Source organism: Sinohyriopsis cumingii, unplaced genomic scaffold, assembly GCF_028554795.1.
Source record: "Sinohyriopsis cumingii isolate HCF-2022 unplaced genomic scaffold, ASM2855479v2 utg001348l, whole genome shotgun sequence".
Taxonomy (NCBI): domain Eukaryota; kingdom Metazoa; phylum Mollusca; class Bivalvia; order Unionida; family Unionidae; genus Sinohyriopsis; species Sinohyriopsis cumingii.
The window spans coordinates 650,120-669,152 of NW_028315988.1; the positions used below are offsets into that span (position 1 = coordinate 650,120).

The 19,033-nt window shown below is 35.8% G+C and overlaps 1 protein-coding gene across 1 annotated transcript in view; it reads right to left on the reverse strand.

Annotated features, from left to right (window-relative positions):
* The window catches only part of LOC149772602 (chitin synthase chs-2-like), a 47,664-nt gene that overhangs the window by 16,397 nt on the left and 12,234 nt on the right, over window positions 1-19,033 (reverse strand). The window contains exons 5-12 of the mRNA XM_089947595.1: window positions 17,752-17,968; window positions 16,306-16,980; window positions 15,495-15,576; window positions 14,478-14,571; window positions 11,938-12,080; window positions 4,052-4,149; window positions 1,493-1,604; window positions 822-957 (exon numbers count right to left, since the gene is read on the reverse strand). Of these exons, the coding sequence (XP_089803721.1) occupies window positions 822-957; window positions 1,493-1,604; window positions 4,052-4,149; window positions 11,938-12,080; window positions 14,478-14,571; window positions 15,495-15,576; window positions 16,306-16,980; window positions 17,752-17,968 (1,557 nt within the window). The remainder of the gene's footprint in view (window positions 1-821; window positions 958-1,492; window positions 1,605-4,051; window positions 4,150-11,937; window positions 12,081-14,477; window positions 14,572-15,494; window positions 15,577-16,305; window positions 16,981-17,751; window positions 17,969-19,033) is intronic.

Consider the following 19,033-nt stretch of genomic DNA (forward strand, 5'->3'; position numbering starts at 1 on the left):
TTTTCTGCTGCAGTGATATAAAGTAATCAATGTCAACAGGAACCAATGTTCAATTTAACTTATGTGACGTTGTTTTAATCTATATTTATATAAGTTGTTTTACCATATATATATATATATATATATATATATATATATATATATATATATATATATATATATATATATATACTCTTAGAAAAAGTAACAGGAAGAGTGTAAGACAACAAGCTTTGTAAAATTTAACAAACATATTTATCTAGAATACAAAAGTGAAAATAAGAAAAAAAGAACTATTGATATGGCGAATTAAATCGTAAAATAATCCAAGAACTACAGCCGCATGTCCTAGTAATTTAAAGTCCTGAATAAAATTCAGTAAACTTCCTGAAGAAGTCCCAAAAGTAAAAGCAGTTAGAGTGTTGATATGTCAACAGTCTTTTCTTGAATCACATAAATATAATTCCAGGTTTCAATTCAGTATAGATTCCAGTGAACGTCTTTATACAAGAATTTTATCAGAACACTTTTGTATTTTCAGATCAAATAATCACTTGAACTCAATAATTTGAAGAAAATAAAATTCAGCACAAACTGGTCACAATATAATATAACTTGAGGGTGCTAGTTTTTAATGCACGAATGCTAAAGTCCTCACAATCACATGATGATATTGTTCCCTTCTTGACCTCAGGTCACAATTATCACAATGGATGCTAGTTGTTTAAGACCTAAAATTGCTTTTTCTCATTGACGTTTAATATGACCGTATGGTTTGTGTAATTAAACAGGTTTCAATATTTTCTAAATTATTGTATCTTTAGGCTCGAAAATATTTAAACCTGACTCCATCTTTTTCTAACTCGTATCTTTTCTTTGTTCTTCAGATGAGCGATCATTTTATTTCCTTGTGGCAAACGCCATTCCAGTCTTCCACCGTAGTGAGTTTTAATTTTCTCTTTTAAACAGTCGTCTTTGCTGTAAATATACAACCGAAGCTCAAATTGTTAATGTTTTAATAGTAATGAAGTATATAAATATATACAAGGACGCATGCATAAAATTATACGTGTAATTATGTGCATATTCATGCATTTCTTCGACAATTACATACTAAAGCTCTCTCTAAGTTATATTTGAACTTTCTTTTTAATACCATTTCTCTGGTAAACATTAACAAGGATTAGTGATATGTGAATACAATTTCTAAAATCATCAATTTATGCCACTAGCGTTTTTGAAAAATGGTGAAACTGTCTAAATGAAAACAGACTAAATACAACTTGACCAGATGTTTCTAAAACAATCAACAGTTTTTTCGTTTGACATGCAATACAATTTGTCACTGAAAAATGGCTAGAAAGTTAGTCTTAGTCAAAATACTGGCGCAAACGCTAAAATAACTAACACAGCGGTTTCAGAAAGCGTAGAGAATGGTTTGTCATATCAGGTTTGGCAACGACAGAATCCTGTCATCGACATGTTCCTTTAAACTAGATATCACACAACGTACCCAGTCGTTTCCTGGACAACTTCCAGCAGATCTTTCACGTATCCATTCACCTTGATTCTTTTTGTACCTTTGATAACTTCTGTTTTGAATGCATCATCGAAGAATATGTGTACTAAATGATAGAATATAATTCCAAATATAAACTTCTTTTTTATAAAAATACAGTGAATGTCTTCTAGGAAAACGTCTCAATAGGCTGCAGAATGTTTAACATCTTCATTAACATTTAAGAAAGCACCCTGTCACTCAGCAACAGGAAAACAGAAAAGGGATAAAGCTTTATGTCATGGCATTAGCTCCAATAATATGCGACATATGCAAACATGAGATCATAAAGCAAAAACAAGAACAGATATATGTGTCCTAGTGACTTTCAGGCAACATAACTGTACACATGTATTCTTTAACCAGACTAATGAAGTAAAGGCAATAGTAGTGTTGATTATGTGATTCTCGTATGTAATTCATGGTATTGTTATGTAAATATTTGATATGGCATAGGGTCTGGAGCATACAGAAAGGCGATGGGTTTCGTTTATCTGCGGACCCGTATTCGTGTCTCCGTATAGTACGAATGTAAGATGATCTCACCTATCTGATGATATCAATTATTCGAATTTGTAAACAGTCTTTTAGTACTATTCTCTTGTAGAAGCCGGGGACATAAATAAATGTTCTGTTAAGTTTATATTTGTAATTATCTATACTTAATTTTATATACATTGAGTTCTGTTTTAGAAATCAGAAATGCTTGTGCTTATCAGATTTAATTGCTAGGTCGACATGTGCGTACTTCTGCTACTCACGAACGCCTATAACAATGGCGTTGTAGCTTTGGGTACTGTATGTATGGTCCAGATGGCATAGGGTTGGTGTGTGCAAGCAAGGTGAGGGTGCCGTTTACCCACTTTCCCGGATTCGAATCTCCATAGAATACCAAAAATGTTCTTACCGGTATATGACACAAATTATATGGCGAATAACAGTCCTTTAATCTTCGTCTGGCTGTCTTAAACCAGAAAAATTTTACAAGTAGATAATTGCATTATCTAAACCAGGTGATATACCACAAATATCAGCGTAGTTGCTTGTATTTCAATATATATACTGTGAAAGTGTAGATCTTAAGTATAACTATTATATTTTAATGTTCGAGCAGATGATGTGCAAAGTGTCATTTGTTGCAGTAGAGGTCTTGAGTTCTATATTTAGTATATGACAGAAATATATCATGCGATGTAATCGTTATACTTTGTTACAGTGTTAGTAAAACAGATATAACGCAATTCACTGATAGCATATTTCAATAGTCTAGTGCACATACCAGGATGTGAAACAATATCAAATGCCTGTCTTAGAAGCAGACAGACCTTTGTGTCAATGTATAAATAGGATAGGATATATTTTACAAGTTGATTTAAGCTATTGGATCTAAATCATATTAGTTCTTAGCAATAGTCTCAATACCAGTAAAAAGATTATGACTTTGAGACTACTGGTATCCTTTTCATAGATATCTTAACGATAACACTGGCTTTCAATTAGTTTGATCTTGCGCACTGCGTATCTTTATAGATTGGTGCTACATTGGTTATTTTCATTGGAGTGATCACGTAAACCCGCATTTAAAAGACAGAATACAAGAACTAAACAAAATCGATAGATTTGGGGTTCGCGGTATCGGGTAATTGAGGTTTTGCTTAAAACGGTTTTTTTGATATATTAAGATCCTGTACTTTCATATATTAATAATGCTCATTGTCAAATCCTCATCTTTAAATCTAATATTGTTATGACAGTCTCGATCTTTTTCTATATAGGCTGCTGACAACCTAGCAGTGAAATGTCAGACAAATTGCTAACCTTAGGTTCATCTCTAATTTATAATGTTAGTGTCGCGTTCAATTTATACTGGTATATACAAGATTAATATTTGATTCAACAGCAGTGTTTTTATCAGTGGAACTTGCTACTTATTTTCCAAAACGGATATCATTAGGGCAACTCTTGCAGCTAACGTCATTTAGAATTATATGTTAGGAATAAAATAATATTAATAGACCAGGGATATAGTATGATTTTCTTGTCAAGACAGTTTGGTGTATTTTAGTTTTTAAAGTCATTTCATCTACTCATTCACATATCGTTAGTGTGATATTGTAAGACGTGGCTTCTTTAGAAGGAAAATATTAAATAAAATCGTAAGAAACCAAATCATGAAAATAACAGAACATTTGCACATACATACATATATACATACATACATACACATGCATACATACATGCATACATGCATGCATGCATGCATACATACATACATACATACATACTCATAATTTTGAGTTTACGACAATATGAAAAAAGCATCAGCGCCTTGGAGTAAACAGTGTGCATTAATATGAGAAATTGTGAGAGGCAAAATAAAAGTATATATTGTACATTATTATACATAAATGTAAATTAGTTAAATATGGAAATATTCGGTCCTTCATCGCGGTGTGTAAATTAATTATTGCGTGTAAATCATTCATAATTGTGATGATTGTGTGTAATTCTTACCTTCAAAGTTGTAGAAATCGTTGTCAAAGTTCCTGTCCAGTTTCAAAAGAAGGTCTCTAAAGTGCCTTCCGTTTATTTGATCTTGATCTTTGTCAAGCCTTTGAGGATGTGAATTACCAATAGAAAATTTACACGTATAAAGAGCATATGCACGCAAAAGTCATAAAAACGCAAATTAAGCACACATACAAATTATAAAGAAAGAATATCCTCATAAATAAAACCATGTGCATTAAATACATAAAAGCATCAATGCTCTATTTAATGATACGAAATCAATGATATATTAGCGCTTTGTCTTCTTAGATTTGTAATTCTCTTCGCACATTTTGACAACATTATTAAATGCTTGTTAAATCGCCAATCAAAAGGGAGCTAAAATTATGCAAATATATGGGTGTTAGTCAGATAAACAACACGAAATAGTATCGTTTCACTGGTGGAAACGAAACACACGTACTGTTATAACGCTAGACATAGTTATTGTAAATGAACAGGTCTCAAGGTTTGCACCCACACAGTGGAAGAAGAGCATTCAATGAATTTGTGTCCACCGCATATTTTGCTCAGGTTACAAAAGTAAAAATTACGAAATCTGTACTTTGCCAAGCGCTATAGCTTTGCTGGACTCGCGCATAAAACGATTTATTCTCGCGTAAGGACATTCATGGGATGCGTTGTTATCGGCTCACTTTGTTAGTTACCTTCCTCATTTCCTGGAATTTGGACCGAGTCGAATCGTCCTGGAGGTTAAGCATTTACTTACATTAACTTGTTTCCATTCCACAAATTCTCATAACGTGTCTTTTATTATACATTAAGTCAAACTCATATTGGGTCATTCCATCTGTAAAAGATTGCAGTATCATTTGAAATCAGAAATATACGATCTTTTGTGTCCCGATTTTAATATTCGGCGCTATTCAAAAATTTATATGCATGGGGTTGGGGGCAGAATAGTCGACACAGTTATCTGGCTCGATCTCTCTGTCGTACGCAACATTAAACCAAAGAACCATAAAGTTAAACGTAGATATACTTCCCATCGTCTCGTGCATAAATTCATTTCACAAATATAATAGCCTAAGAGTAATTGCAAACGACTCCACGTTTGTTGCAAGCTTCAATAGTTCAAATGGTAGCATTAGTGTGCCAAATTGTTGCACTTAAGTTCAAATATCCAAATTATTGTATCTCCAAATTCGCGGTCTATTAATGGGGGTATATGTATAACCCTAGTCTTTCGGTTTGGTTGGTTTATTTATCGGTCTGATATTGCAGCATAGGTGCACCTTCCTAACACCAGGGTTCATACTGTCTTTGAAGGTCTTTGACAGTTTGAGAAAAATGAGGTACCATTTTCAAGGCCTTGAAAGTTTGGGAAAATCAAGCTGATTAAACTGGGGTCTTTAGAAGTATTTGAAAATTGAAATAAAACCAAACATTTTAATTTCTTTCCATAATCACAAATAAAATTGTCCAATGTTGTTAGATTTAGATGTAGTCGAGTTTTTCTGGTTTCTTTCTTTTGAAGACGAGTTCAGTTTCATTTCAGCGTTAAACAATATTATATTATTTTGCATTCTTTGTTTTCTCATAAGACATAACTTGTATACCAAAAATGTTAGCGAACCTAGGTCTTGGAAATCTATGTGTGTGGTCTTTGAAAGTTTGGGAAAGTCTTTGAATTCCTCATCCTTAATTCGGTATGAACCTTGTGATACGCGTTTTTGTGTCTTTTATGTACCTTTGTTATGTTGTATCGATTATGGACGAAACGTTGTAACATATTGGAAGACTGCATTTTATGTCAATGGTCGAGCTTGTTTGTGGAATAATAGCAACCATTTCCAACATGATGGTTTCATAGTTTGTTAATACTATAGGATTGTTCGCAATTCGAACTTTGTCGCCCAATTTTCGGTCATTTCTTTCTGCATAATTGTGTTGACAAGTGGTCTTTCGGTTTGGTTGGTTTGTTCATCAATCGGATTGGCAATGTAAGTGCGCTTTCTTGATTTGACTTTACATGGTTTTGTGAGGTCTTGTGTGGTTTTCTCGGGCTTAGCAGTATTTAGTTGGACCCTTTTCTTTTAATTGGTTCCGTACCACTTGATTTTATATTAGCCTTCTGTTTCACAGTTGATTCCGTATCACTGGCCTGTTTGTTTACCTGTTGGTTCCGTACCACTGGATTATATGACTACCAGTTGATTCCGTATGACAAGCCTGTGTGATTAAAAGTTGGTTCCGTACCACTGGATTTTGTGATTACCAGTTGATTCCGTATCACTGGCCTGTGTGTGTATCAATTGGTTCCATACCACTGGATTTTGATTACCAGTTGATTCCGTATCACTGACATGTTTGTTTACCAGTTGGTTCCTTACGTTTTACGTTTGCTACGAGTTGCATGCTTGGCGCACTTGGGTCCCGCACCTCACTACTTGACACTTGATTAGTCATTCATGCTGTCTTCTTCTTCCACCACTTCGCTCTATGTTAATGGGTATTGTGTTTCCAAGCTCGTTTAGGCCCACTGACCTGTAATTGTTCTGTTGATACTGATGATGTTGCATTCCGCACCTTAAAACAATGACCCATAATTTTCATAACGTTCAAATTTTGTTGTTTATTTCATTTTTTTCTTTCTTACTATTACCAAGTTTGTGCCTCATCTCACTACAGTGAACAGTGGTGTTCATAACATTACAATAAGGGTTATTCATTTGCATCGATTGCTACGTAGTAATACACTGAAATGTATGTAAATTACTTTTTTTCTGGCATTCGTTACAACATGTCCCTTACATAGAGGGCTGCATTGCAAATGGCAGTGAAGAGAGCCAGACAATCAAGGTCCAAAATCCAAGAGGCGGTGAATAGGCCCATAACGAAGGCACCATTGTCAACGGCCGCCAACCCTCAACCTGGATCATCCAGCGAAGGGGCTTGGATGGACCCCACTCTTCTTAATGTTATAACTCAAGAGGTCTCAGACAGGCTCACTAACCAAGTGACACAGGAGATCCATGACAAATATGATCAGCTGGTAGCTATGTGCAGGCCGTCCACGGAAAATGATCCACAAACTGGGTTTCAACTTGGACCCTCCGTAGCAACAGACAACAAACCATCAGCATCCATGGTCTCCCGCGCCATAGTCCAAATCGTTTTTAGCGCGGGGGGGGGGGCGGGCATTCACAATCAAAATTTGTAAGCTCGTCGTTGACACCATCAACTCTAATACCTGATAAAGTTAAGGCAAACAAATGGGCGGACTCATACATAGTTTTTAAACCCTCATGAATAACTTGCAGGATGCTGGTTTCAGATTTATTTCAGTTAGATACGCACAGTACTGGCTCTGAACTTAGCATTGTTCCAAACATTAGGAACGTCCAAATCACAGTAGGACAGTGGATTCTCGCTACATGTATAAAACAGCTGGGTAGGGGGTGTTTTATGACAAAAACAGACATATGAAATGCTTCCATATTTTTTATATTTGTCCCATGCAATATCATTATTTTGGGGTTTTGTGGTGGAGCATGTATTGTTTTGGAAATGCTTACCAATGGGTTGTAGTTCCAGTTGCAAGATATTTGACACCTTTTGCAATTATCTTCAATGCGAACACAAAGTTATCTATAACATACATGACGCATATTTTGGACGAGTTTTGATACTAGATGCAACTCGTGTCCAATGCAGCAGAAGCTCGATCTCTTCCTGACTATGTGCCGACATCGGCGTTACTATGGCTGCAGATAAAACATTTCCCCCGTCAACAAGGCTGACGTAACTCTGATACGAATTGGATTCCGTGAGAATGGAGGTTCGCCTTCCCACGGACAGACTAGAAAAATGTAATAAACTCGTACATTGATATCTTGCTTGAAATAAAATTACCCTCAAGGATTTGCAATCCATCATATTTACTCTTAACTTTTCTTTCCCAGTTGTTTTGCCGGGACAAACTTTTCTTAGGCGACTCATCAACTTGACAATTGGCATCGCAAAACCACATTAGATTAGCAAAAGAGGTAAAGGAAGATTTAAGGGCCTGGCAAAACTTTTTAACCGGTTTGAACGGTATATCCTTATTATTACCTGACATTTGGCTGACCTCCGACACGTTGGACTTGTACACAGATGCTTTTGCCTCAGTCGGATACAGTGCCATCCGGATCACACACTATTTCTATGGCATCTGGGATCAGACAGGGGCATATCAAAATATAACGCTTCTAGAATTCTACCGCATCGTTCTGGCAGTTGTGGTCATGGGAGAACACTTATCCAATAAATGTATCTATTTCCATACTGACAATCAAGCCTTAGTTGAAACCATAAACAAACCATCTTCTAATGACACAAAAATCATGCATTTCATTCGCAAATTTGCACTCTTGCATTAAATTAAATATATTGGTCAAGGCATAACATATACTCGGTAAGTGGGCTTGGACGCTATATAAAGAGTTCACATCTGACAATTTGACCGTGTTCTCTCTATCAGTTTAAATAATCAATATGGCCCATTCAAATGCATTTAAAAAATGCATAAGGTTAGGCATAAAGGTCTCAGCTGTGTAACCCTTTAATCACTTTTTCTAAGATCGCCATTCCGCCGTGTGCTAATTCTTCTTTCAGGTCTCGTGGGTTTCACAGACTTAGAACCGTAGGGATCGACCGTGCTTTGCTGGGATATCATTCACTCGACCCGGACTAATCTGTGTCTACTTGCCTTTTCGAAAGCCAGGAGCGTACGATGGTATTCTATCAGCTCCGGAAGACCAACAGCGCATTCAGGAAGTACGCGCCTCCGTTTTAAAGTTTCTTCCCAGTCCTCCATACATGCTGGATATATCCTAACTACCGGGGAGTATGAGGGTGCTCTACTGCCCCGACAATACAGAATTCATCGGTTTAATTTTGATCAACTTTTATCTTTTTTTTGATACTGTACATTTTTGTTCTTTGCCCCACCCTCCTTGTTGTGGCTGCCAGAAATACAGCAAGTTCTATTTGCTGTATTTCTGTTTATGGCGGTTGCAGCCTCAAAAAATGTCTGTATTATATGCTATGTCTCATTGTTCAATTTCTTAGCACGTTTACGCTATAGACTTTGTCCACATAGTTATGTTATGCTGTAAATACATAGCAAATATTTTTTTCACTAATATCATTTATGTTCAATACAAAGTCACCAAAGTGGTCAGCATCAAACATAACGTTTGTCTTTGTTTTAATTATGTACCCATATACTTTGACTTTGTAATATATGCACGACTGACCTAGGGTATTCTGTCCTTTCACTCTCTTCCTCTTGACTCTATCGATGTCGGAAAGAGTAGGTTGGTGCATGTACATTTCATCTTACAATCTCATCAAACAAGTTAATAATACAAACCATCGTTCTCATTCACTTTCGTTCTGACAAGAACTTGCACCCCTCTTATACATGTGCATGAGTACATCACATAAATGTATAGTCTGACAGATACACCTTGAGTTGCCAAAAATATTAAAAAGCGCACAAGACTACTCAAAAACACTTCACCCTAAACAGTGATAACTTTGGCATATGTATTTTATCAGATTTAAATTGTAAATTATAAAATGTCGATTGGATTGTCAACATCATTTTACATACATTAGGATAAGTAAATAACAAGAACTACCTTGCTTAATAGCTATATAAGGAGTGATGTGCATTCAATGTAACCGTTCGAAGCGATACAACAGTCCCATGCACGTCAGGACAGTTTAACATCAGTCACTGATAGTTTGGCTCTAAGCTGTTAAATGTACTGTCCTTTGAACATGACATTAAAAAAGGATCCAAAGTGATGATGTCAACACACCTTCTGATCATATACCCAGCAATATTTGCACTCGTATAGCGATCAACTATGGAGGTGGTGGTTATAATTTAGAATAAATTCCCAATTAATCAATAATATAGTGCCCCATTAAACGTATGTAGTCATGTAACAATAACCATATGCATAGTTCGGATATCAGGGAAATACGTTTTTCGTTTAGTTTGTCATTTGGTGATTGTAAGTGTGAAGCAAATAGAAATAATTTGGTACACTAGTGTGCGAAGGCAATATATATTATGGAGTAAAACCAGCAACAAACATTCCAAAATTCTCCATTCTGCCAATACTCGAAAGCCAAACGTCAACTTCACACCGGTGAGCATATATATTTGATCACTGTAATTGAAAGAGAGTTATCAGCACAGGCAAAATTCCATTTCGCGCTTTATATTGCAGAGATTCAACCCTAACTGTTATAGCTTTATGCATTATCACATTATAGCAGCTACTTGATTATACAAAAGACTAACGTTATAGAGAGTACAAATGATCTTCGTTGTCACCAGAAGACTGAAAAACTTCATGATTGTTGCCATCACCACCTGTTCTATTATGCGTGTCAAAGTCAGCAATAGATTCCCACCTGCCGGGAGTACTGTAATTAATTTACCTATGTGTGTGTGTGTGTGTGTGTGTGTGTGTGTGTGTGTGTGATTAGGATTTTTAACGTTGCTTTAACAATTTTTCAGTCATATCGCTATGATTTATGCAGTGTGGCAGTTTATATTGATGTCTAGTAATGGGGCATCATGCCGCAGACATGTAGCATGATTTCCCACCCAGTTATTTTATCCTGACACCAAGCCGACCAGTCCTAACACTAACCTCTTAATGCCGAGCGCCTAGCTGTTAGTAACATTTTTGTAAGTCTTTGGTATGGCCCACTAACCCATGACCTCCGGCTTCCAAAACGGACGCTCTAACTACTGGGCCACCGCTCCGGTCATATGTTGACCTTAGTACTCTCACCCAATATCCCTCTAGATAAAGAAGAGCTTTACTATGATCGTGTGATGATTTTGCTACGAAATGTCCTCTTGTTTTAAACACAGGACCAAACAACAATTCTAACTTGGCTACCGTCTATCTTACCCATCTGCATGATGCCGTGTAATAGCAGAATCATGTACAATGCAATGACCCGTACATGGAGCATATATCCTACATGTGTTCAATTCAATTTTAATGCAGTTTTATTTAGAAAAAGTCTGTGGCCCAGAAAGCTTACAAATATTTTCAAAATTTGCATCAATATGTACCAACTTCCTAAATAGGCTAAATGTCTGTAGGTTCCAAAAAGAGCTGGTGGTGGTGGTGTTATGTGTGTGTGTGTGTGTGTGTGTGGAAATAAACTAGGTTAAATTTGTAACCCAAGCTAAACAGTATTTCTAGTGCAGAAATGAAAATGTGACAGGGGACGAAAGAACGGAAACGCAAATATTTCTTTCTCCTCGCTGACCTTTCGAGACAAGAAACGCGATATCAAGATAAGAAACGTAATAACTCCTTTAATTAGGGCTAATATACATAATATAAACAATAGAACATTCCGTTTTCTACCTTTTACTTGCCGAAACATTTGCAAACATTGCTACAAATAAATAACGACTGGGGAATCTGGGACTTTGCAGAGCTGGTGAAAAGGTCGCTCTATAGCCTGGACTCAATCAAATATGTCTTTTGAGATTAAAACGTCGCTAATGAAGATTATGTCAGTATAAACTCAAATGCCAATAAATACTTTGCAACGATAACATAAAGTTGTCTACTTCGTTTTTAAAAGAATAGATTACCCATTGAGGAGAACATACAGCGGAAATGCACAGTATAAACTGGTATGGGGTCATAGGTCTGCATCCTATCACCTAATTTGTTTCAGCCTGTATTTTACATTTGTTCTAAACTGAGATATAGTTGGTGAAAAATTCGTCTACTTAATTAAGGAACGTAATAGACAAAGAAAAATAAATTTGCACTTAATAAAGTTAACCATACCTTAGGATTGACTGCATTAGTTTCTTCATTTCAGACTTGGTTTCATGCCACATCGTGGCGCATATGTAGATGAGGGGTGTCACAGAGGAGGCTTTTCCTTTAGCATCGATGGTTGATGGGCCTTCTACAGATGACGAGTTCTCCTTATGTACGAACGAATTTATTTATGAAGTAGGTTCCATTAGTATAAAAAAATTATATATAAATAGTTTATGAAGTAGGTTCCATTAGTAAACAAAGATATATACATAAGTACAAACACAAACAAGCACTTACACACAGCGACTGTTTAAAACTTTTGTTTAAACTCAATGAACAAGCGTGAGTATAAAGTTTCCCCACCCTAACCCCATCCCTTCAGCCCGCAAAACTCTTGCATTGGTAATAGATTGAGGTTTAGATAACAAAATGTGAAAAACGTTCCTTTTGTTTTTATTTCATGTCAACTAGATAATTCGTACTGATAAATCTTCTCTTTCGCTTTCTATTTATTCTTACTCAGCTTATTTTCCTTATAACGTTTATCTCCTTTTATGTTTTCCACTGCAGGGAACCGATTAGACACAACTTTCTCATACACGTATCTAATACTGTGAAGACGCTTATTTTTAATATCAAGTTTCGTCTTTATAAAAAAAAAATCACATTTTCATCGGTATTTAAAATCTTTGGTTGTAGAATGTGGATTATTGTGCCTATGTAATAATGCTTTTTCATTGGGTCGTCTAATCTGTGCTTTATGCTAGCTACAAAATGAATAAAAAATGGTACCCTGCAGACAGATCGTATCATACACATAATATTGCTCACAAACGACATCCCAAATCTCTAACAGCATGACCAAAATGCTACCTAGGGATCGCAAAATGAAGACTGGAATAAGTATGTCTAAATGTTATGTTTTGTTTCGCAGTCCCAGATTCAATAGAAGTATAAATAGAAGTGGAACTAGCAGTAGCAATAGTAGCAGTAATATCAGTAAAAGTACTCATAATATTGACTGGTAGTTACGGTTCATCATCATCTTCATAATCATCGTCACCATCGTCATTTTGATTATCAATAAGTTCCCCTTTTACAAGAAAGATAGACGTAAGCGTTTGTGCTTGTTTCCTGCGAGCTATAAAATGTAGTTCCCTTTGCTTTATTTTTTATGGGAATGGAGCCTCAAGATGGGGATCACAGTTTCACTTTCTCGCTACGTTTCTTATGAGCTGATAGATAAGTTTAATAAACAGTATAGTATACATCTAATTTGACAGCACTAGTTCAAAGTTCTCATAATTCTACATTTAACAAAATGAATTTGGTCCTGAAGGAGGAATAGCAGTTAATCCCACTAATCATGTTACATGTTTCCTAATAACTGTATGATATGCATAATATTTAATTCATTTTTTTTTACAGATTCACAAATATGGGGAAATTATGGAAATATGTATTTTTTTCTGTATGACCGCTAATACATAATGCAGAATTCATTATATTGATTGAGCAACTCAAATTCTAATTCACCTGGCCGTGAAGTCAACTGAGCTAAGGATATGAATCTGAGCCCGTCACAAATTAACCGCTAGAATTGCTTCTTCCCAAATCCTCACGCCCAGATTTAAATTGGCAGGAATGGTTCCCATTTAGTTGTCTTAAATAATTTTGCTTGCTAAAAAAGAGCCGCCACATTTATGTCAAATTAATTTAGCTATTTCGATGTTGACAGGAGGCTCCACGGGGTTCTTCGAGAATCTGTACCATATCTTGAGAGCGAATTGGGATACAATTACGTTTCAACTGAGCGTTTCTAAAGTTCGAAACCAATCTGCTCAGTTTTTCTTGAGGAGTCAAAAATATGTTTTCTACTTAGTTGCAAATGAAGCCACGTCGTTAGTACTTTGAGTCCACAACAAACATGATTTGAAAGGACTATCCTAATAAAAGAAGAAGTATTTATTCTCTAGATCGGATGAGCGATTTTTCTTTCAAATAGAAACAATTCATTTTGACATTTGCTACAACTTTGTGGCTTCCTCACCACTTAGGTTCAAAAATTCGGCCTTTGAACTTTGAAACATGTAGAGTCACTTTTGATTTAAATTTATTAAGAATACTTCTTACGACAAGTTAAAGCAAAATTAGTTTAGAACTCCCAAATAATCATGTCTTCCGTAGCAACTAGATGAACAACCTATTTTAGACTTTTGCTGAGTTACTGACCCACCTTTAGTATATCGTTTCAAAACTGTTATTTGGAAAGCATAATCAGATTTGTTCCACAATTAATGCCCTGGAACTGGATTACTACATTTGAAACACAATTGTTGCCTTAGTAACCATAAACAGAAGCTCTTTTCAACATATTTTCTCGAGACAATCGGAGTTTCCTTCATCAAAGAATATATCAATGCTTTTGTGGAAATACTGAGTCATATTATGAGCTCGGTAACTCTTCCGAGGAAGGTATGGGTGATGTAGAACTCATTTGGAAACCTATTTCAGCTTTGGAAGACAGAGGTGTTTTTCATAGACAAGGGCATACATCTTACCGTTCCGGTTACTTTGTCATGTTCCATACGTTTTCTGTTAAGTGGTAAGGATTGGCAAAGAAGAACTCCACAATAGGCAGACCTAGCGAACAACCTGTTTGAAAATACAAAACGTAGGACCCTATATACCGGACTATTTAGTAAATGGTGTGTGCATAAAACAGTCAAGCCCACAATGCAGCGTCATATACTATAACGGGATAACTTCATTAACGTTACACTCAAAAATTTTCTAGTTTTAAGTGTTTCCTGATTCGAGCACAAAGAGTGTTGAGAATAACATTCATTAACCCCTCTGTCATAAAACTTGTTAACCCTTATATTATTAACATTCCTTAAACCTCTGTCATGAAATTCCTTAACCCTTGTCATATAACTTTTTTCCACTACGATCCCGTACTTTAGAATATAAACTATTATAAGCAGCCGAAGGACCGCATTTATCTATTTCTCGCGAGATTTTCAGGTCTGTAGAACTCGCGATACTAATGATATCAATGAATGGGATCCAGTATAGAAATAGATGAAGGTAAAATAGAGCATATAAATGTTTGTCTGGCCAGTATATGTTGATAATGTATGCTAGTAAGATTTAAGTAAAATGAAACCACTGAGAGCTTATCCCATTTGCAACTGAAAACGAACAAAGACATTTTGTTATTGATATAATTTTAGTCCCTTTACACACTTGAGAAAGGAAGATTCATTGCTGAAATCAGCACCTGTCTCAGGAATTATTGTGGGGTCTCATGGTGTTTTTAAGCTTCACACATAAGCAAAGTTTATAGTTTATAATATGTGATGCAGGTATGCACACATTTTCAACGATACAATTATTAAAACTGTTGGCTACCTCTACACCCACCTCTCTCTCTCTCTCTCTCTCTCTCTCTCTCTCTCCTTGTCGTATAAACAGCTATGGAAGGTCGGAATGAATTTTACAGAGAGAAATATTTGTAAATAGTTCAGCGTTTTTATTTAGAACTTTGAAGCGTGAAGTCAATTATCAGCACTTACTGTTCCGATTTCTGAAGGCGCTTATTCCCCGGTAACCATGTATGGTAACTTATAATCAGGAATGACACGTATCCACAAATACCTGTGATAAAAAACAGTGAAATAATTCATTGCAATTATTTACTTAATTATCTGCATCGTTTCTTAGTTCTAAGAAAATATGCAAACGATTCGTTCAGATTACCAAGGTCTTTATGGAGCCGTACATTAAATTATTAATAGTATTATCAATATTAGAAGTAGTAGTAGTAGTAGTAGTAGTGGAAGTTTTAGTAACATAAGTAATAGCAAAAGCATTGATATTGTTGTTCTTGTCATAAATAGTAGGAGTAGTAGCATTCATAACTTCTCAGCTATTATTATTGTTATTAGTTTTACTGTTGTTATTATTAGCATTGTTATTTATATTATTATTATTATTATTATTATTATTATTATTATTATTATCATTCCGTTTCTGATCGCCTTAGGTAATCCTTAAATTGTCAAAACATGAAGACTATATGTTTTTAGTGCGAGATCTTGGCCCATTTTACCTGTGGTCATACATATTTGATAACCAGTCACCGGTAGCTCTTGTTTTTGTTGCAAAGTTGCATTTGAAAATCTATAGAAAAGTAGCATTGTATTCAAAATTATTATAGACTTAGAGTTTTAGAAGTGAACATTCTAGATTACTCTGATACGGTTGCTCACGCTTATATATTTTTAAGTAGTACAATTAAATTTGCCATATGTGTTGCACACGTTGTTTTCCTTTTAAACATATTCTGACAAAGCCCTACCATTCAGATAATTGGCAAACACATACCTGCTGTGATGATCATCCAGTAATTAGAATTCATAATGTATTCGGACATCTTAAGCTCCTCGTCAGTCCAGTAAGGAAACGGCAGATCGCACGTCTGATTACTTTGGTGAACATTGCGACCCATGTATCCAAACAAAACCCCTATGGCTACTGGTGAAGATAGAGCCAATGGCAGTGACATACACGCTATCTGAGCGAGAATATTGCAACCTATTTTAGCGGCGTTGTAACAAAGGCCACTGCAAACAATGCTAAGTACAGCTACTATTATTGGTAGGTAGTTACCACAATGGTCGAACGACGGCTCTGTGATGAATATTGTTCTTCCAAATGGAGAATCCATTACACCTTGTGCAGTAGATACACTAGGCAAATTTCCAAACATTGCATTGATGCAGTCGACGCCATTTTGGCATGGAATGCCAAATAGTAGCAGCGGGAAAATGAAAGTGACACACATTTTCCACAGATTACTCACGAAGTTGAACTTTTTTCTCCTGTTATGTATTTCGTCGATGAAGCGTGCAATTTTGTGCGAGACTGTATTTTCCTTTCCTTCTAGGTTTAAATAATTATCCCACCAGCAAACTGAGACAAGAATTGGTGACAATGTTAGAATCGATGCTCGAAAATGCTCAATTTCGTTTTCAAACACGTGGTAACTGTACGTGATCCCTGCAATACAAGATAATACACGTATCACGCGTCCAATGCGACTTCTACACAATCGTTCAGCTATTTAAAAACAAATGCAAGCTCTTTTTTAACTCTATTTAAATTTCCCAAACATTTAAGCCTTTAATTTCAAGGCATTTCTACACTAATTAAGTTCATTATATATATCGTGCATCTTATATATTTTAACTAAATATAAATAAAATATCAGCATAGATTACATTGCATTTTCTACAAACGTGTCTACAATTGACACCACTGGAATTGAAAACAATAGTGACCGTTCCGAAATCGGGGAAAAATCGAACAAACAATTTAAATTTATTTTATTTGGGACAACAATATCATGATATGAAATCTGTTCTGCCCAAAATGTTTAGGGGAACTTTTAGCAGCTACGCTTGTTACTGTGAAGAACATATTAAAAATTGTTTAGAAATCAATGACTGCAACATAGTGTACATAATCAAAATATTTTGAATTCATTCTTATTTTCCATAACTTCGTATTGTTCTATTGATAAAGCATTTCTAAGGATGACTTCAGTTGATTTTTATATTTTCTTTTCTATAACATAGAGAATTTCACAATAACATAAAGCAACGTAGGGATTGCAACTGAAGCTGCATTACAAATACTAATATTGGCTGATTACACAATAAACGGTACATGTTTCCAGATCATTAGTTTTCTACACCAAATAAATAAACTTTACTCTTACAAAAAAAGAAAACAAACAAGATTTGCTCCAAAATAAAAACAAGCACAAACCTAGGGCTCCTATTTGTAGAAGGACACCAACTATCAGCATTCCCCTTACAATCCAAGCACGAGACGGATGGGTGGGGCGGCTTATTGTTCCCAAGAGTCCAGGCAACCAAGCTACTTGAAAGCACACCATTACACAGGCCAAGGGGTCAAGACTAGGAAGAACCATGAAGACAAACATGCAAAGGCCCAAGGAATGTAATGTCTCTAAGATCATCACCTGCAAATAAATCTGACAAGTAAATATAAGATTTGGTAGAGGTACATTTTATGGACACAACATCAGTAGTAGTAGTTGGTTCAGTGTACATAATAGATACCACTGGCACAACATATTTTCCCACAAATGATGGCCAGTATTTGCAAAATAATTATTCGCATATACACGAAGCATTTCATGCATTTCCTTTCGTTATTCCCACCATTTTTAAAAGTCTCGTAATATCGGGATCACCTCAGCTTATCGGTTCATGTCACTAGCGCATACAAAATTTCGAGGAAGAGTTCACTAACCCTAGCGAAATAGTTCACCCACGATATAATGTTGTGCCCTTTTGACCAACATAAATTTATCAGACGACCACAACTTCAAAAATGTTAATTCAACCAGTAGGCCCAAACTTTTACGTGCTGAAACTGTTGTTTTGGGCAAGCCGCCCAACATTCGAAACCAGAACCCACGCACCAACCCTTGACGGCTGAACCCCATCCCATTCATCGCGAATGGGCGGGCGCAAAGTAAAGACAGCATTCAATTTAAAAAAAAAAGTTAGATTAATTTATTGTTCACTTTGCTTGTAATATATCCACATGTACTAGAGATAGTGTTTAGAGACAAATGTAAATGTGCTTGATTTAAACGATGGAGAAAAAAGTTTGGGGGGATAAAGTGTCGTAGTGGCTATCATGATATGCATTTGACAGAGGTTATAAGAGGAGATAGCGTCAACGCATCCTGAAATTGTGGTAGTGAAACATGGACCGTGAACTGGATATGCGAAAAATGAGGTGGTTCTAGTTTGGCATCAGACATAAAGAGAGCAGAAACCAGAGGAAGGAGGCATTGGAATAAAGTTGTATGTGAACTATATGAACAGCAAACGCGATTTAGAAACGTAGGGTTATTTGATTAAGGCTTAATATGATCACGTCATAACTGATTTAGAACATTTTGCTGAATTTTATAAAACTTCATAGCAATGTATAATATAACTCGCTTGAATGAACTCCTCCAAAGATATTAGCTACACCGGAGTGAATGTGATCGAAAGTGAAGCTTTCGCAA